Below are 15,662 nucleotides of genomic sequence, written 5' to 3' on the forward strand. Positions count from 1 at the left end.
TCATTTTTATATATATACACTGAATAAATATCTATATCTTTGTTTCTCAGGAATCAGCACTTTCCACTAGATGGAGACAGGACACTGGATCACTTTGTCCTCCAGGAGGACGCTGACAATCAGGAACACGAAATAAAGCCCAAACATGAGAAAGCCCAGGAATTTATTCATCCTCCACTTGCAGAAAGCGATGGAGAGGATGACAAAGAGCAGCATGATGAAGAGGAGGACGATCGCACAGAACAGACCATTGCTGCTGACGGTCACTGGGGAAAAGTTGTTAATCACAGCATACAGGAGCCACGGGAGAGGAAGGCTGTTAAAAAGAAAAAAAAAATAAGAAAAAAAATAGAGAAATTGGAAACAGAGATCTAGAAAAGGGAAAGTTTCTGGAGGGACTTCAAATTTCAACCGAAAGCTTCGTGTATAAAATGAGGCACGAAATTTTCCAATGTGTGCAAATATCTGATTTAACAACATGCTGGTGGTAGCATGGGATTCAGGCTCTCCACTCTCCTTCCACCATGACATTGGTGGATGGTATTTCCCCCAGCTGGCAGAAATCATTGAACATCTGCCTGTGAGCAGGGAGACTCTTTTGTTTGTCTCTGGACTTCACACCATCTGCACAAGAACCTACTTCCAGTGCCTTCCCAAAAGCCCACCAGCAAAAGGATTGCTCTCCTGATGTATTCTTCCCATAAAGAACCAGCACTCCACAAAACATTACCCACAAAATTCATCCCTTCAAAGTCATGAAGTCATTTACTATAAAACCTGCACAAAAATGTGAACTTCTACTGAACCTTAGCTTAATTTCTATTTCTGTGTTTACCGTCATTACATTCCTCATCTCTGATACCACAGAATGAGGCAACATCCCTCAGGAAGATGTCAAGCTGAAATAAATATTTAAGCCCAACTAGAGCTTAGCAGGCTTAGGATGCATGAAGAGAGATGTCAGAATCTCACAACATTCAAGCTTTGAATAAGCAGCTCAAGAGAGAATAATTCACTACAGCCTCAATGCTAACTAAACCAAACTGCAGCTACACTGTGCCATTTCAGTTGTTCAGGTGCTAAGTCTAGCAGACTGTGCTACAGGACAACAATATTTCTGCTGCTAGGGAGACTAAAATATATATTGCAGAAATGAAGTACTGCCGAAGAGAAAAGTTCTGCCATACACCCTACACACTCTAGATTGAAAAACTCTGTAATGCATAAGGTTTTCAAAAGTCTTGCAGGTCTGTTGCTAAAAGAATTTATTTCAAACCCTTCCTGCTTCTGGATTAATAGAAAGAAAGATGGCTCATTTTTTATGCAGTGTCCAAAGATACTGCATTAGCTAAGAAATAGAGTAAAAAAGCTGTTTCCTTGAACTTTGGGATCTCATTTAGTATACCAGTGCAGCTGCTCGTATATTTTCAGCAGCTCACACCTATACTGTTCTTCTGACTGGACTTCAACTACAAAGAGGCCTGCTCTTCTGCAAGAAACAGCCAAAGATGGAAAAATAGAGCATGGACATGGTTCTCAGTGCCTCTACCTATGCTGAAGATGGGAAAGAATGCAGACAGTTCTGTTTTTACATCTCACACATAATTTTGAAATACCAAGGCACAGATTACAACATGGGACGGACCAGGACTAGTTTGATTTCAGTGGATCAAATAAGACCTTGAATCCCAACTACATGCCTTACATCCCTTCCCTAGGGCTGCTGTGAAATAGTAAACAGAGCATTTCCACAGAATTCTACATTGGTTCACATTGTTAGAGCTATACAAAAGCACCTTTGCATTAAAGAGAATTTTTGCAATTGTTTATAATTTGGAATTTGTCAGATATATAAAAAAATCACAAAAATAAAATAACAATAACAAATAAAAAACAACAGCTCGTGAAAGCTACACAAGACATTGATGTCTATTTGTTTTTAACAATGCACTGAATACTGCAAAGACAATGAATTATTTGATCAGTGATTATAAAGAAAGCCCGAGCAAAGTTCAATGCATAGTAACTCAAGAGAATGACCTGACAAAAGCATAAAAATATTCAAAAATTCCTTCTTGGAACAAAGCCTTTGAATTTCTTTAAGTGTAATTTACTTGCCTGGGCAGTTCTGCACTGAGTAAAAGAGTCAATCAGGCAACAAGTTTGTAGCAAGTCCATCATTCAAGTGTCTGTAGACTTCTGAACACTTAAAATTATAACATCCATTGCTTGTTTTCATCACTTAATTTTTCAAACATCAATAGCAGAAAACTGTTGCTGGTAATGCCTTCACAAATCTAAGGCAACAATGCTAAGAACAAAAAAGTTTTTAATACACAGCTTTGTTGCTATAGGACTTACCCCACTGTGATGTCAAATATGTTGCTTCCAACAGAACTGGATACAGCCATGTCCCCCAGACCTTTGCGTGCTACAATAACACTGGTAATAAGGTCAGGAATGGATGTGCCAGCAGCTAAAATAGTCAAGCCCATGATTTCTTCACTAATACCAATGGTTTCTCCAACCTAAAAAGGTTTGAGCAAAAACAGAAAAAAAATACATGAGTTGCAGTCCTGTGGTGGAGAAATGCTTTCTGCTGTAAAGCTGCTTAATAAGGAGTATTATCCTGGAGCTTCCTGACTGTCTTGGAGAATGCAGTCAGGATTGGAGAATTACTGTTTTCACGGAAAATCAGTAGGCATTGACAAGCAGCTGCTGATGGCTCAGATGTTACCAGAGTGATCAAATCCTGTGGTCAGGACAATCACAGCTCTCTCAACTACTTTCCATTTACTGAGTACTGATTTACTTCATCCACTGTTGCAGCTCCTGAAACAGGGGATTTCTCAGCATGAGAGACACAATGGACTCTGATTCTAAGTGGTTTCTCACAGTGCAGAACACAATGCAGGACCTGTATTTTGTACAAGTATCACCCTCTTACCTGATGCGCCCACCAGACCATCAAGTAAGAAAAAAATGCAATCCAACTGATTGAGCCAAAAAACGTGATAGGAAAAAATTTTCTTGACCTCTGCAAAAGAAACAAAGACAAACAGTAAACATCTATGTTGAAGGCTGTTTTGCTGAATTCTTATTTATTCTCTAAGTGACCTCTTATTTCTTCTGATCACCTGTTCTATCTTTTCTGATCAGCATCATATCATCAAGATAAAAGTCAAGAGCATTAAGAAACTGATTTTCCTCACTGCTGTGTGTTTACCTGTGCCTCATTCTTGTACTGGCTTCTGCTATAAAGTAGTCTATGACAAGATTCATCTCTGAACAACAGCTTTCATAACAAATGGCAGGTTTTCTGTTGTCTATTTCTATCACATGCTGTTACACTACAACTTGCCAGTGTTGAGCTGAATGAAGATTTAGAATCTAAATTTATTAGTAACTTCATGCCTATTGGCAAAGAATATTTTCAAATGTACAAGTATGCATACATTTCATTCACATATTAATAGCTTTCTGCAACATCACTCGCAGTCACTATAATAAATGTCATATGGTGGTTAGAAAAATACATATCCAAAATTTATTGGGATATTAACCTTTCTTGGGAAAACAGCCCATTTTCTCAATTAGAAAAGAAGATACATTAAGGATACATTTACAGAACTTAGCTTTGTGGAGAAGTTTGTTGTAAAAAATTATAAAACGCACCCCCTAAAATCCCCCATTGAATTCCAAGATCTGCATCACACCAGAGAAACCTCATTTTCATTTTCTATGTCTCCTTTACTAATATTAAACTTTGAATAAATAGTATAATTGCAGCTAACTAATAGGCTATATTCAGATTAATGATTTATTTTGGTTTTTGTTCTTTCCAGTCTTCTGCATCATTCATTTCCCACTGGCTTGCTAGATTTATGTAACAAAAAGTGATAACTACTATAAGAAGTAAACGTGACTGCATTTAAGCAGCAGATTATCATTGTATAAGTCAAATTACTATTTAAAATGAAATTTATACCGTTACTGAACGCTACCAATTTTGAAAGAAACCAATTCTTTATGGACATTCACCAGCTGAAGAAAGATCTTTACTGCAGATTTCTGACGTGCTGTTAGCAGAGTCCTACAGATTTACCTCAGTAACTAGTGGGACTGCCAGACAAGGTCAGTTATACCAACCTAACCACCTGTTTGAGCTGCTTCTAGACCCTATGCAACCTCCTCCCATTTTGCTCTTGTTCCACTTCTTGCTGTGCATATGGGCCTTTTATGGAAGTGCACCTTGCCTGCAGCACCACCAGGCCCTGCTGGGCCCTATAGGATCTTCCTGGCTATTCTGGGAACAGACAGGACTGAAAAAATTTCCATCAACACAACTTCTGCAGGGAAAATGTGTTGTGAATCTTTGGCAGCTCAACTCTCTCAAACTGTGACAAAGCAAGGGATGCTATACACACCCACTGAAAGGACAGGTAAGACATCTAGATCAGCTTTACAGCAGGTGCACTTATGGGTTGTACTGTAGAACACTTCCTCACTCCCTGTAGTACTTCTCATAAAGCTAAGTGTCCTCCTGAAAAGTGGGTTGCAAACACTGACTGGCACATCTAAAACAATCCTGTAATTGAATATTCACAGCAACATTAATGATAAAAATTTAGCAATGCTTTCCATTCCAATACATAAACAAGAAACTGAACTTCAGCTAGAGTAAGAAAATCATTCCAGCAAACTGTTTTAAATGAATTGTGTTTAAATACAGGGATAAATAACCACAACAGCACCTGAAAACGTATTTTTAATATACATTTCACTATTGTCACAAGCACCGTTTCTAATCCAAATAACTTTGGTTAACCTGCTTCTTAACTCTTTATGGAGCAGACAGAGTGACTTTTTTAAACAGAATTCTGAACTTCTATTAATTTAGAAAATCTGGCAATGAACTAAATTCCAGTGTTTAAACTTATTCAGAAATCATATGCCTTTTTGATTCTAAAAATCAAATTTTTAAATGCACTAGGACACTAAGAACCTTGGTCTGAGAAGGAACGCATATTTAAAGGAAAAAGAGGACAGCCAAAAGAGCAATCTGACATCAGAGAAAGAAGAATCAAGTCCAGAAGGGATAAACAAATCTAAACAGCATTTTCATTTTTTAAATTTCAAGGCTAGTAGATCTTTTTTCAGCACTGCTAGCAGTCAAGTCTTTCAACATGCAACATTTTTTTATCTTCCATGTAAAAATGGGAATTTTTTTGCAGTACATGTGGTGAATGAGTAGGTAACTCTCTTGCAGCTGGTCACAAAATAAGAGAACATCATAGCAGGGGAAATTCAGTGATCCCTACACAGCACTCCAGAAATAAGCACACACTCTGGCTTACGCAAATCCAATACAGCAATAGCTGTACTGGCCAGTAATAGCTATTGGCCTAATGAGAGTATGGGATTATATATACCAAGCTCTTGCAAAATAACTGGGCATTGCAAGAATCACATATCTGCATAACGTGGAAAACTGGTTGCCTAAAGATTGTCAGCTTGTGTACTAACTAACTTTGCAGCTTGTGTATTCCCAGTCTCAATCCTCCCCCAGTAAAATTAACTGATGGGCAGCTGTTCAAGATTATGAGTATTCTGATAGACTTAACAGTTTCATTACCTACTTTAAAAAGAGGGATGTTTGAACTCAAAAGGGGCAAAATTTGAAACCTGTGCATCCTTTAAGTAATGAAATCAAGGATGGATGTCATAAATGCTGCTACATAATTTGCATATAGAGGAAGTTTTTAAAAGAAGAAATAAGAGTGCAATCTTCCTCTTTTTTTTTTTTTTCTTTGATGATAGATTTTTCTTCTAGAGTAAAATAACACCCAAGCCTGTTTTATAACTACTGACAGTGTTCTTTTGAGATATATCTTTTTGTATCTCCCTACCTCTTTACAATATATAGGGCTGGTAATTCCAAGTATTTTCCTAAAGAATTAGTCAGAGAAAACAGAGAGGAGCACTTCTGTCCACCTTTTTTTTCTGGTAGCATTGTGATGGTTGCCTTACAAAGAGAGAGAATCCTGTTTATTACCAATTGGTTTTGTTGTGGTCATGGTAACAGACAAAGGAGAAGAGCCATGGTTGATTCAGTTTGTATGCTATTTTCTTTTAACAAAAGAGAAAGAACTTCATAGCTTTGCTGTAAATTGGTTGGTTTGGTACTTTTCCTGTCTATTATATGTAACTTAAAGGACATTTTTCTTGTTATATTTCTGTATTGAATTCATGTTAGTCTCTGAAAAACAGGTCCTGACAACAAGTGGCAAGAATGATGAAAGTATGATAAAAAGTGAAGATTTTTCTTCTAAGAGATGTTCCTAAAAGATAGTGAGTCCTCAGTAATTTGCAAAGTATCTGTCTTCATTTCAGACATTATTACCAATATCTTTACTTTAACCTGAATGAACTATGTGTTTACCTCATGCATAAATTTATCCTTATTGCAAGCTTTGATTTTCCTTCCATACTTGACAGTGCTTAAATCTGATTACTCAGAACCTGTTCCTGTAACTGGATCTGTGGAGGAACATCTTGTCCTTGTCCCCTTGGTAACAGTACATCTCTGTGTGGCAACGAGAGTTCATGTAAATTCCTGGCTGTGATGGGAATTTGCAAAGATACAATGAACCATATGGGTCAAGTGACAAGAGATAGCCTGTAACAGAATCATAGAATCATAGAATGTCTTGGGTTGGAAGGGACCTCAAGGATCCCACAGGCAGGGCCACCAATCTCCAGATCTGACACTAGATAAGGTTGCCCAGGGTCCCATCCAACCTGGCCTTGAACACCTCCAGGGACAGAGCACCCACAGCTGGGCAGCCTGTTCCAGCACCTCACCACTCATTCTGTAAAGAACTTTTCCCCTGACAGTCCCCCTGAAAGTCGATTCCCCTCCTGTTTATAATCCTCTTTTAAATACTGGAAGGCTCCAATAAGGTCTCCTCACATCCTTCTCTTCTCCAGGCTGAACAAGCCCAACTTCCTCATCTTGTCTTCATAGAGGATGTGCTCCAGACCTCTGATCATCCTCATGGCTCTCCTCTGGACCCTTTCCAACATCTCTGCATCTTTCTTGCATTGGAGCCCCAGATCTGGGCACTGTGCTCCAGATGGGGCGTCACGAGGGCAGAGCAGAGAGGGGCAATCACCTCCCTGCCCCTGCTGGGCACCCCACTTCTGATGCAGCCCAGAATACCATTGGTTTTCCGAGCTGCAAGAGCATACTGCTGGCTCATGAAGGGATAGATAGCTCAGTACTAATATAACAAATGAGATGGTGCTCAATATCCGCCACTGGACCAGTGGGTCACTTTGGTCATGTCATCATCCTTTCAATGTTTCAATATCCCTAACTGTACAAGATGGACAGTCACATAGAGTGTCTTCTATGTGACTGTCCACATAGAGTCACTGGAAAGATGTGTTATTAGTACAGGAGAAAGATTCAATTGCTTTTTAAAACACCTGAATCACACAACCAAATAATTCCCCAGAGGCACACCTACTTCTGCCAGTAAAATTGTTGGTGTTACAGTGAGGCTTTTTGTGTATACTTGCATTACGTGAACAGATATGATCAAGGCACTAAACGTACATTTAAGCAGGTCAGCTGAGGAGTTAGTTGAACTATTACATAATCCACTCTAGGTATACATAAATCTGCACATCTGCATGACAGAGCATAACAGGGCAGTTAAGTTCTTGATAAACGAAACAATTTTTTTACAGCTTCTGGGTTTTAAGGTGAGAATTACAGCTTGGTCTAATACTAGTAAATGCAATCAACCCTTCTTCACCAAGTGGAGATAAAATATATTTTAGAAAAGAAACTCTACGAGGAAAGAAGAATTCATTTTTGAAAAGTGGACACCCACCAAGGATGTGCAAAGCTCCATATGGTCTCTCAAAGCAGTGTTTATCAGACTAGTGCTCATTTTGTACAACCACATGCTAATTTGAGCATTCTGATGCAGATTTTGGATTTCTGACTAAAATTACCACACTTGCAAATTGAGCCCCTGACAGTAGGCCTACCTGCAAAATCTATTTAAATATTGTTTTATTGTTTTAACTTTGCCTCACAGGTTTCATGGAAACTTGTTTTCTGATGCACATGCTGAGCTGTGAAATTGTGTTTCCTTTTTGTTAGGAAGGGAGGAGAGGGGATGGCACACAGGCATCTGTGAGAATATTTTAGAGACAAACACTCTAATGAAGCATCCTTGAAAAGTTAGACAGCTGGGCACGGAGAGTTTATGCAACCATCTGGTTAATTCTTTAACAGTAATGTTCAAAGAACGCAGCTTATTTTACTGATGTAGCCTGTTACCTCTTTTGCTATTACAACATGTAATTACAATCCACATTTGTCTTGCTTCTGTATAAAAGCCTGCACCTCTCATTGAATTAATTTTTAAAATATTGTTGCTCATTGACATAGCTAGCATATAAACCGTACTTAATTTTTATGTTACAGGAGGTTATTTTAGTTGCAGAATGTCAGCATGCTCTGCTGTGAGCAGTACGAGTGTAAATATTCACGGATTACACACAAGCTGCACACAAGTTCATGAGATATTTGCTTTCCAAAACTATTGTTGTAACAACTATTCTGATTTGTACTGTATAGAATAATAAATATGTCTACATGTTCAAAGAGAAGAAACAAAATTCATATAAAAGGTGGGCATAAGAAAAGAAAGAAACAATCTAGAAATTCATTCAGTATGTTTTTCTGTGTTACCAAACAAAAAGACTTTGCCAGAGTTATTTGAAAACACGAAGAAAATAAAGCTTGAAGATTGGATGGGAAAATGTCAATTTGTATCCTTTGAGAAACCTTTATCTAAAAACAAATCAGAGGTTCTCTTTTAGCTTTTTTTCTTGTACTGAATCGAAGTATTCGAGTGTGTGGGATGGGAAATACGATAAGGAAGAAGAAAGAATTCAGAGTGTTGATTTATAACCTTTTATGCTGTATATTGTTCTCTTGCAGCACTTTAAAATCTATTTTTGATCCAGAAAGGAAGGGAGATTAAATCACTACAAAAAGACTTTTCCATCTATTTTTTTTTCCTGTTCTCTTCTTTCTGTGAGTCTTGGTATTATATGGATAGGAGAATGTAAGAGTGGTAAGACTTGTCAGCTTGTCATTTTACGTATATTTCTATTAGGAAGCAGTCTCACATGACTTCAAGTCAGGTTGGGGATAAAACTAAAAAGTGTTTTAAACATGGAAAGACTTTGGATCTTGTTCTAGCTTGAAAATTAAAAGATGAGTAGAACACAGAGGTCTAGCATACATTTAGGAACAATGCATATTTTGATAGGAGAACTACAGGGAAAATCTAAAATCTTTCCAGTCTCCCTCTTTAGGACACTGAAGATGGACAGAATTCCTCAGTACTGATGTAATTTTCAGCAGAGATCTAGAAATGCATGTGTGAAGGCCCCGAAGAAATGTTCAGAGCTTTCATTTTTTTCATAAAATATTAATGGTAAGAATGGCAATTTTTATGGAGCTATTACTAACTAGTTGCCCATAAGCACTGATATATAGATCTGAAGATTAATGATGTTGCCTCCTCAAATAAATGATTATAATAAACCACTATTTATATTTAAAAAAAAAAAAGAAAAAAAAGTCCTCACTTTCTTTCTGGAGTCCAGTTTCTTTCTGGAGTCATTCAGGCATTTAGCTTGAAAACCCCCCAGCTACACACTACAACCCAACTTGTAACAGCAGGTACTCACAGGATTTCTGACATCCGGGAGGGAAACCCACAAAGGGAAAACAATAGGCAGTACAAGAAGGTAGGTGAGCTGCTTGCGTGGGGTGTCAGGCCAGGCCAGGCTGAGCGGCTGGTCCTCATCCTCTTCATTCTGTACAAAAAAATGCAGGGTGCAGAATATGTAAACAGCTAAATGAGGCTAAGGACTGCTTAAAGGGAGTCTTTAGGATTGCATTGTATTTCAGTAAGAACACGTGAGCTGAAGACATCAAATCAGCACTGCTCATAACAACATCACGTAGGACATAGTAGTTTTGGCAAGACTACATGCTACCCTTCAGAATAGGCTGCCCAAGGATGTCGGATTGTGGCTCTGCTGACAGTGATGCTGGTCCCTTGGGATCCATGCAGTACTGTTGCACCTTCTCCCTGGAAGGGAATTTTACTCTTCTTGTGCCTCTGAAATACCTCTGTGTTCCCACAGGATTCCCCTGGGATGTGGGCTTGTCTAACCAAGGATTAGACAAAACTGGTCTGCACAGTCCCAAGCCTGGCCACATAGATAGATAGATACATAAATATATGTGTAGTGGTATACAAACACAGATATACAAATAAATGCAAAGATATATGCATTATAAGCATGCAAGTTAACTATATATATGTGCATATATATATATATGCATATATATTGCTTTTTAAGCTCCTATGAGCTCTTTCCCTGGTGTGCCTCTGCCAACAAAATAGAGTCCTTTAGACTGCCACAGAAAGAAAGCAAGGAAAGAATGATTCTGCCTTTTGGATTTATGAAGAAAAATAATCTTTCAGCTTTTATCACAGGTAGATAAAATCTCCAGAATTGCACGTGTATTATTCCACAGAAAAAGGCAGGAGGAAAAAAATGGCCTAAATGGGCCTTTCAGACATGTGTGTGTAATGCAGGTCCTATTTAGACTGTGGAAAGATTTTCTAAGAGTATTCCATGAAAACTAAAGAAGTCAGAAAAAGAGTAGCATGAGGAATGAGCACACCTCAGACGCGATGTGCACATCTACAGGACTATGATCTTACTGGAGTCACGGAGCCATAGTGGGATGGCTTCCATGGCTAGTGTTGTAAATTATTCAACAAATAATTGCTGAATACTCTTCAGCTCCTCAGTTGTTCTTTCATGGAGCAGTATGACTCTGTGACAGACCTGACACCGACAGATTGAGGTAAGCTCCAGTTTTTCTTCTGACACATCAGTGGACTGCAACTACTTTATAGATTATGTATTGATGTCAACAGAATACTGTGTTTTGTTAACACCTACATTTTGTGAAACTCGATATACATGATTGTAAGACAACAGTCAAGTGACTAGGTCATAATTGCTATTGTCATCAAAAGATTAGGAAAAAAACATGCAGACAAAATGTGTAACAGCCCACACGGCACTAAAATGGCTCCTGAACAGCTTAAGAGGCTAGCCTTTGCCTCCAGCTTTTAGCTTTTTACCAAAACCAGCAGATGACTTTTACATCACAGACGTAACTTACTGAATTCTGACCTTTGGAGGACTGTGTTAGTGCAAGAGTTCATGGGTTTACTTCTCCATAAATTAAGCCATTCTTTTTCCATTCTGGTAGATGCTGCTGAGATGGGAAAATCAAACTGAGCTAGATGCTCAGCATTGAAATTTGATGACTGAGGTAAAATTTCAGCATAAAAGGACCAACAAAGTGTCGCCTAGGTAACCTTTTCTGAGTGGCATGTATATAATTCAATGAGCCAAATTAGCAGGAATAAAGCTCCATAACCAATTACTTTATAAAAGAGTACTGAATGACAAAATACTTTCTGAATTGTTGAATTTATAAATTAGCCGTGATTAACAAGTATATTTAATCATAACAATATCTTTACATTAGTTGGAGTTTGTACACAAATCTGCACCATGTTCATGCAACAGTACTTCAGCACTTGTCCTACACAACGGTAGTACGAACAACAGCCGCAAAGCAGCACAAAGAATTATGTCTGGAGGTCTGCCAGCCGTTTGTCCTGTTTAAGACCTTTCACTTTCAGGTTGTACTCTTCCATTTTCCCAGGGCAACTACAACTCAAAATCTAAGTCCAAATTCAAACTCAGAGTGGAGGAGGGCAAAAACATTTTCCCTACTACTGTAATTACTGTAACTGCAAGATACGTTACTGGTGCCTAGAGACTGCATCTCCACTTCCTTTTCCATAAAACAGAGTCAACAATTCATAGAATCATAAAATCAAGGAATTGCTCAGGTTGGAAAAGACCTTAAAGATCATCAAGTCCAACCACAGCCTAACCATACTACCTTAACTCTAAATCCTTTGCTAAATATCACAACCCTCCACTAAATTTTGTTTTCAAATGCTGACCTTCCAAAAATCAGTGGAAGTATGTCAAACACAGCTGTAAGTATAGCTTTGTATGGACTTCAAAACAATGCTGAGCCATCCACTGAAGTGAAGAAATGAAAGAGAAATAATTTTCACAGTACAAAGCTGTGTGGATGTCTCTGGACTAAGCAGCAGTGATACAGAATGACTTAGAATGGATTTATGATAAATATTGCTTGCTCTATCTGTGGTTTCAGCCTATTGGTAATATACTGAATATACCGAATATGCATAGACAAGGTAGGAACTAATACCGAAACCACATTTTTATCACTTTTAGATGGTATGACAAAAACTCAACACTTAGAATATTATGTACAATTCCCTTCTTCAATGCTAAGAAGACAAACATAATGATAATATGATATACATTGTGGAATTCAGCTATCTACAAATGGATATGCTGTCATTTTGGATGCCTTCTAGCATTCCACTTGACCTCCAGATGCTCAATCAGAAGCTTAGAATATTCTGCTAGTTTACAATGTACCTGCCACCACTTTGCAAGAATCTCTGTTTCTCCAGACCAGCTCAGGTGGTGTTAGCTATTTCTATGTAGGCAAATAAACCCTACCCTAAAACTCACTCCCTTGGTATTAATACTGCAGCTACATAAAGTTTAAAGATACTGCAGTGACTATATGGGAAAGTTGCATTAGTTGACCTTATGAACTCTGAAATTATTCAACTGGGTAGACAAAGTTGCATTTTAACCTAAATTTAACTGCTGTCACAAAAAACACAGATCATACTATAGTGAACTAAAACCTGAAGCGCTATGAACAATCACAGCTCTCCCACATCTCCAAGTTCATTCTGGTATCTGTAAGGATGATCTGGAATATGCAAATAAACATGCAGTTTTATCCTTACATGTAAATATATGAGTTTATTTGTATTACAAATCACAAGAATTCTAAGTCTTCTAGGTAGTCATTAAACATATTAATTCTTGAAGAAACAACAGGCAATAGTTTCAGTCTCTCTTAATCAGTATGATCACCTGAAACCCTTTCCCCAAGCTACGTTTAATGGTTGATCTCTGGTAGATAGCACATGCCTTGGAGGAAACAGAAGATAAAGTAATGCAAAATTTCTGGGTTTTGATGATATAGTAACAGCGACTGGACTAGGACAACAGAAATAGCCAAGAGCCCATTGTGGTCAGCACCTTGCTTCTGGCAATAGCCACACATGGGCACTCAAAGAAGAAGTACTGGATTGTGTGGTATATCTTCATCTGCCACAAATTAAAAGCCTAGCAAAAAAATGCATTTGATCTTCATTTACAATAGTTATTAGTGCGCTTCCATGAACTTCTCATTAGCTGTCATAATTCTTTCCAGCTTTTGTTTACTGCATCCTAGTTTTTTCCTGCTGAGCTTGGAACTTCGTCAACACTTCTGTGCTTAATATCACATGTATACTCATGCCTAGATGAGATGGATATGGTACCCTAGTAAGAATTAATCAATAGCTACCAAATTAATTCTCTAATGGGCAAACACTCCCCTTGCATATCCTACTATGGTTAGTGGAGCATATATGTAAATAACCAAAAAATAAATTTCTGATTCCCTGTTTTGAAGAAATGAAGCAGGAAGTGTGATTCTGTTAAGTGTTATTTTTCAATATCTGTAACAAATATTCTTTCAACATTTCTTTCTAAATGAACAATACATATTCATAATCTTATTCTTGCTACTTCAGTTTTAATTCTAACTCATAATAAACAGTGAAAAAGGCACCAAATCTCCTAAGCTTCCATCTTTCACACTTTCTTCAACCAAGAATATCATCTAAAACTTGTCTGTAGTCCCACAGATGAAATCTTATAGGTTTGCTCAGGACTGATCTGATGACTTCTGCCAATCCCCCCAAAAATTCTTTCCAAAGATAGGAAGATATAACATGTTTCACTTTATACAAGCAACACAAACATATGGAGACCATTTGTTTGTAAACAACAGCTTGTAGCAACCTCCATCTACTGAAGTCACAGTGTAAGACATTGTTTCCTGCAAACATCAGAAAATTATTTTCTTGGATGCTCACACTCAAAATTTATCATCTTACTAAAAATAGTTGCTTATCTGGAACAACACCAAACTGCATTTTTATATGTATTTTTAACTGGTTGTAGTAGAACATGAAAAATGAGTAAAATGAACCACTCAAACTTATCTGAAATCCTGAATCTGCTGCTGTTTACCAATTAGCTCATGTCTTACAAAAGATAGAGCATTTGAATTACAGACACTATATTCTGGGGGTTAGTTTCTTAGATCAACTCAGCTGAAGAGCTTAGCCATAAATTCTCCTGGTTGTACATTTACTGCACATTTTGATATCCAATATCATTAATCAGTAAACAAATAGCATCAGGAATCCAATAGAAAGGAGACAAAGATTTCAACTTCCTTGTGCACGTATAGATGCAGTACCACCTAAACAAATGCAATTTATTTATTTGCCTGATAGTGATGCAGGACTATTGAAACTAGAAACAAGAAAGGACTGTTGAACTACATTTTTTCTTGAGAGTGAGGAGTTCTGTACAGTCAAACTCCTTGCAATTAGCAAATCAATAAATAATTATGTAGTCTCAAAATATTATGTCTCAGGTGCAGTACTGACTTCCCGTACTAAAGCTGATGTGTTGTTGTTTTTTTTTTTCTTTAGAACAGAAATTCTCATATTTATTTATTTCACCAGAAAGGCAGAGGATAAAGGCTTGGAGCCCTACTGCGAATTCTGCAACAGCCTCATGGAAGCTTCAAGCTTCCAGTGTTTCATTTGGATTGTACATTTATTTTCTATTACATCTTGTTTGGAAAAACATCTGAAGGAAAGTAAGATTCTAAGGTGGTGCAGTAGCATGCAATTTCTAATGAGTAGGTAAGTCAAAAAACAATGGCTTTCCTTTCACATTCTGGAGGAAAATTCAAGAAGGGAGTAAAATAAAATCCCTCAGCTTTTCAAATATGTTTAGAATATATGGACTGACATCCTAGTGCAGTCAATTTTTATTAATCATTTCTGAACCGTGAACTGACTGAAAATAACTACACTTCAAGAGAAGCCTGTGGGAATGAGCAAGGCACAAATAGGTATTTGCTCCAGATTCTGTTACTGCAGCCTTTGCCCTCCCGGGCTCTGGTCCAGATAGCTTAAAGCACAATTCCCAGAGCTTATATGTAGTCTTCTATGCCCAGGTAACTATTGAAATTCTTTGGGAAAATGGAAAAGAAATAGACCATTATAGTCAAAAGCCAGCCCAACAGTTGAAGTAACATCTATAGTGCTATGGAGACACAGTTGAAGAAGCCTTTGTGTCTCTCCATTTTCCCCTGCTCTAGTTTTCAGATAAGTCAAAATGGCATAGAAATGGTAGGAAAAAAAATGTGGAATATGCAACTACGTAGCCTTAGGAAATTAAAGAACAATCCATTTTGATGGCAGTATAATCCAATGTTACAAAGA

The 15,662-nt window shown here is 37.7% G+C and overlaps 1 protein-coding gene across 2 annotated transcripts in view; it reads right to left on the bottom strand.

Moving 5' to 3' along the window:
- Nucleotides 1-23: 23 nt before the first annotated feature.
- SLC24A2 (solute carrier family 24 member 2) overlaps nt 24-15,662 on the bottom strand; it is a 103,702-nt gene continuing 88,063 nt past the window's right edge. For both annotated transcript variants that reach the window (XM_010725701.2, XM_010725700.2), the window contains 4 exons: nt 9,781-9,909; nt 2,948-3,037; nt 2,362-2,528; nt 24-316 (listed from right to left, as the gene is read on the bottom strand). In XM_010725701.2, coding sequence (XP_010724003.1) covers nt 67-316; nt 2,362-2,528; nt 2,948-3,037; nt 9,781-9,909 — 636 coding nt within the window. In that variant the 3' untranslated portion in view covers nt 24-66. The remainder of the gene's footprint in view (nt 317-2,361; nt 2,529-2,947; nt 3,038-9,780; nt 9,910-15,662) is intronic.

This window comes from Meleagris gallopavo, chromosome Z (assembly GCF_000146605.3).
Source record: "Meleagris gallopavo isolate NT-WF06-2002-E0010 breed Aviagen turkey brand Nicholas breeding stock chromosome Z, Turkey_5.1, whole genome shotgun sequence".
Lineage (NCBI taxonomy): Eukaryota > Metazoa > Chordata > Aves > Galliformes > Phasianidae > Meleagris > Meleagris gallopavo.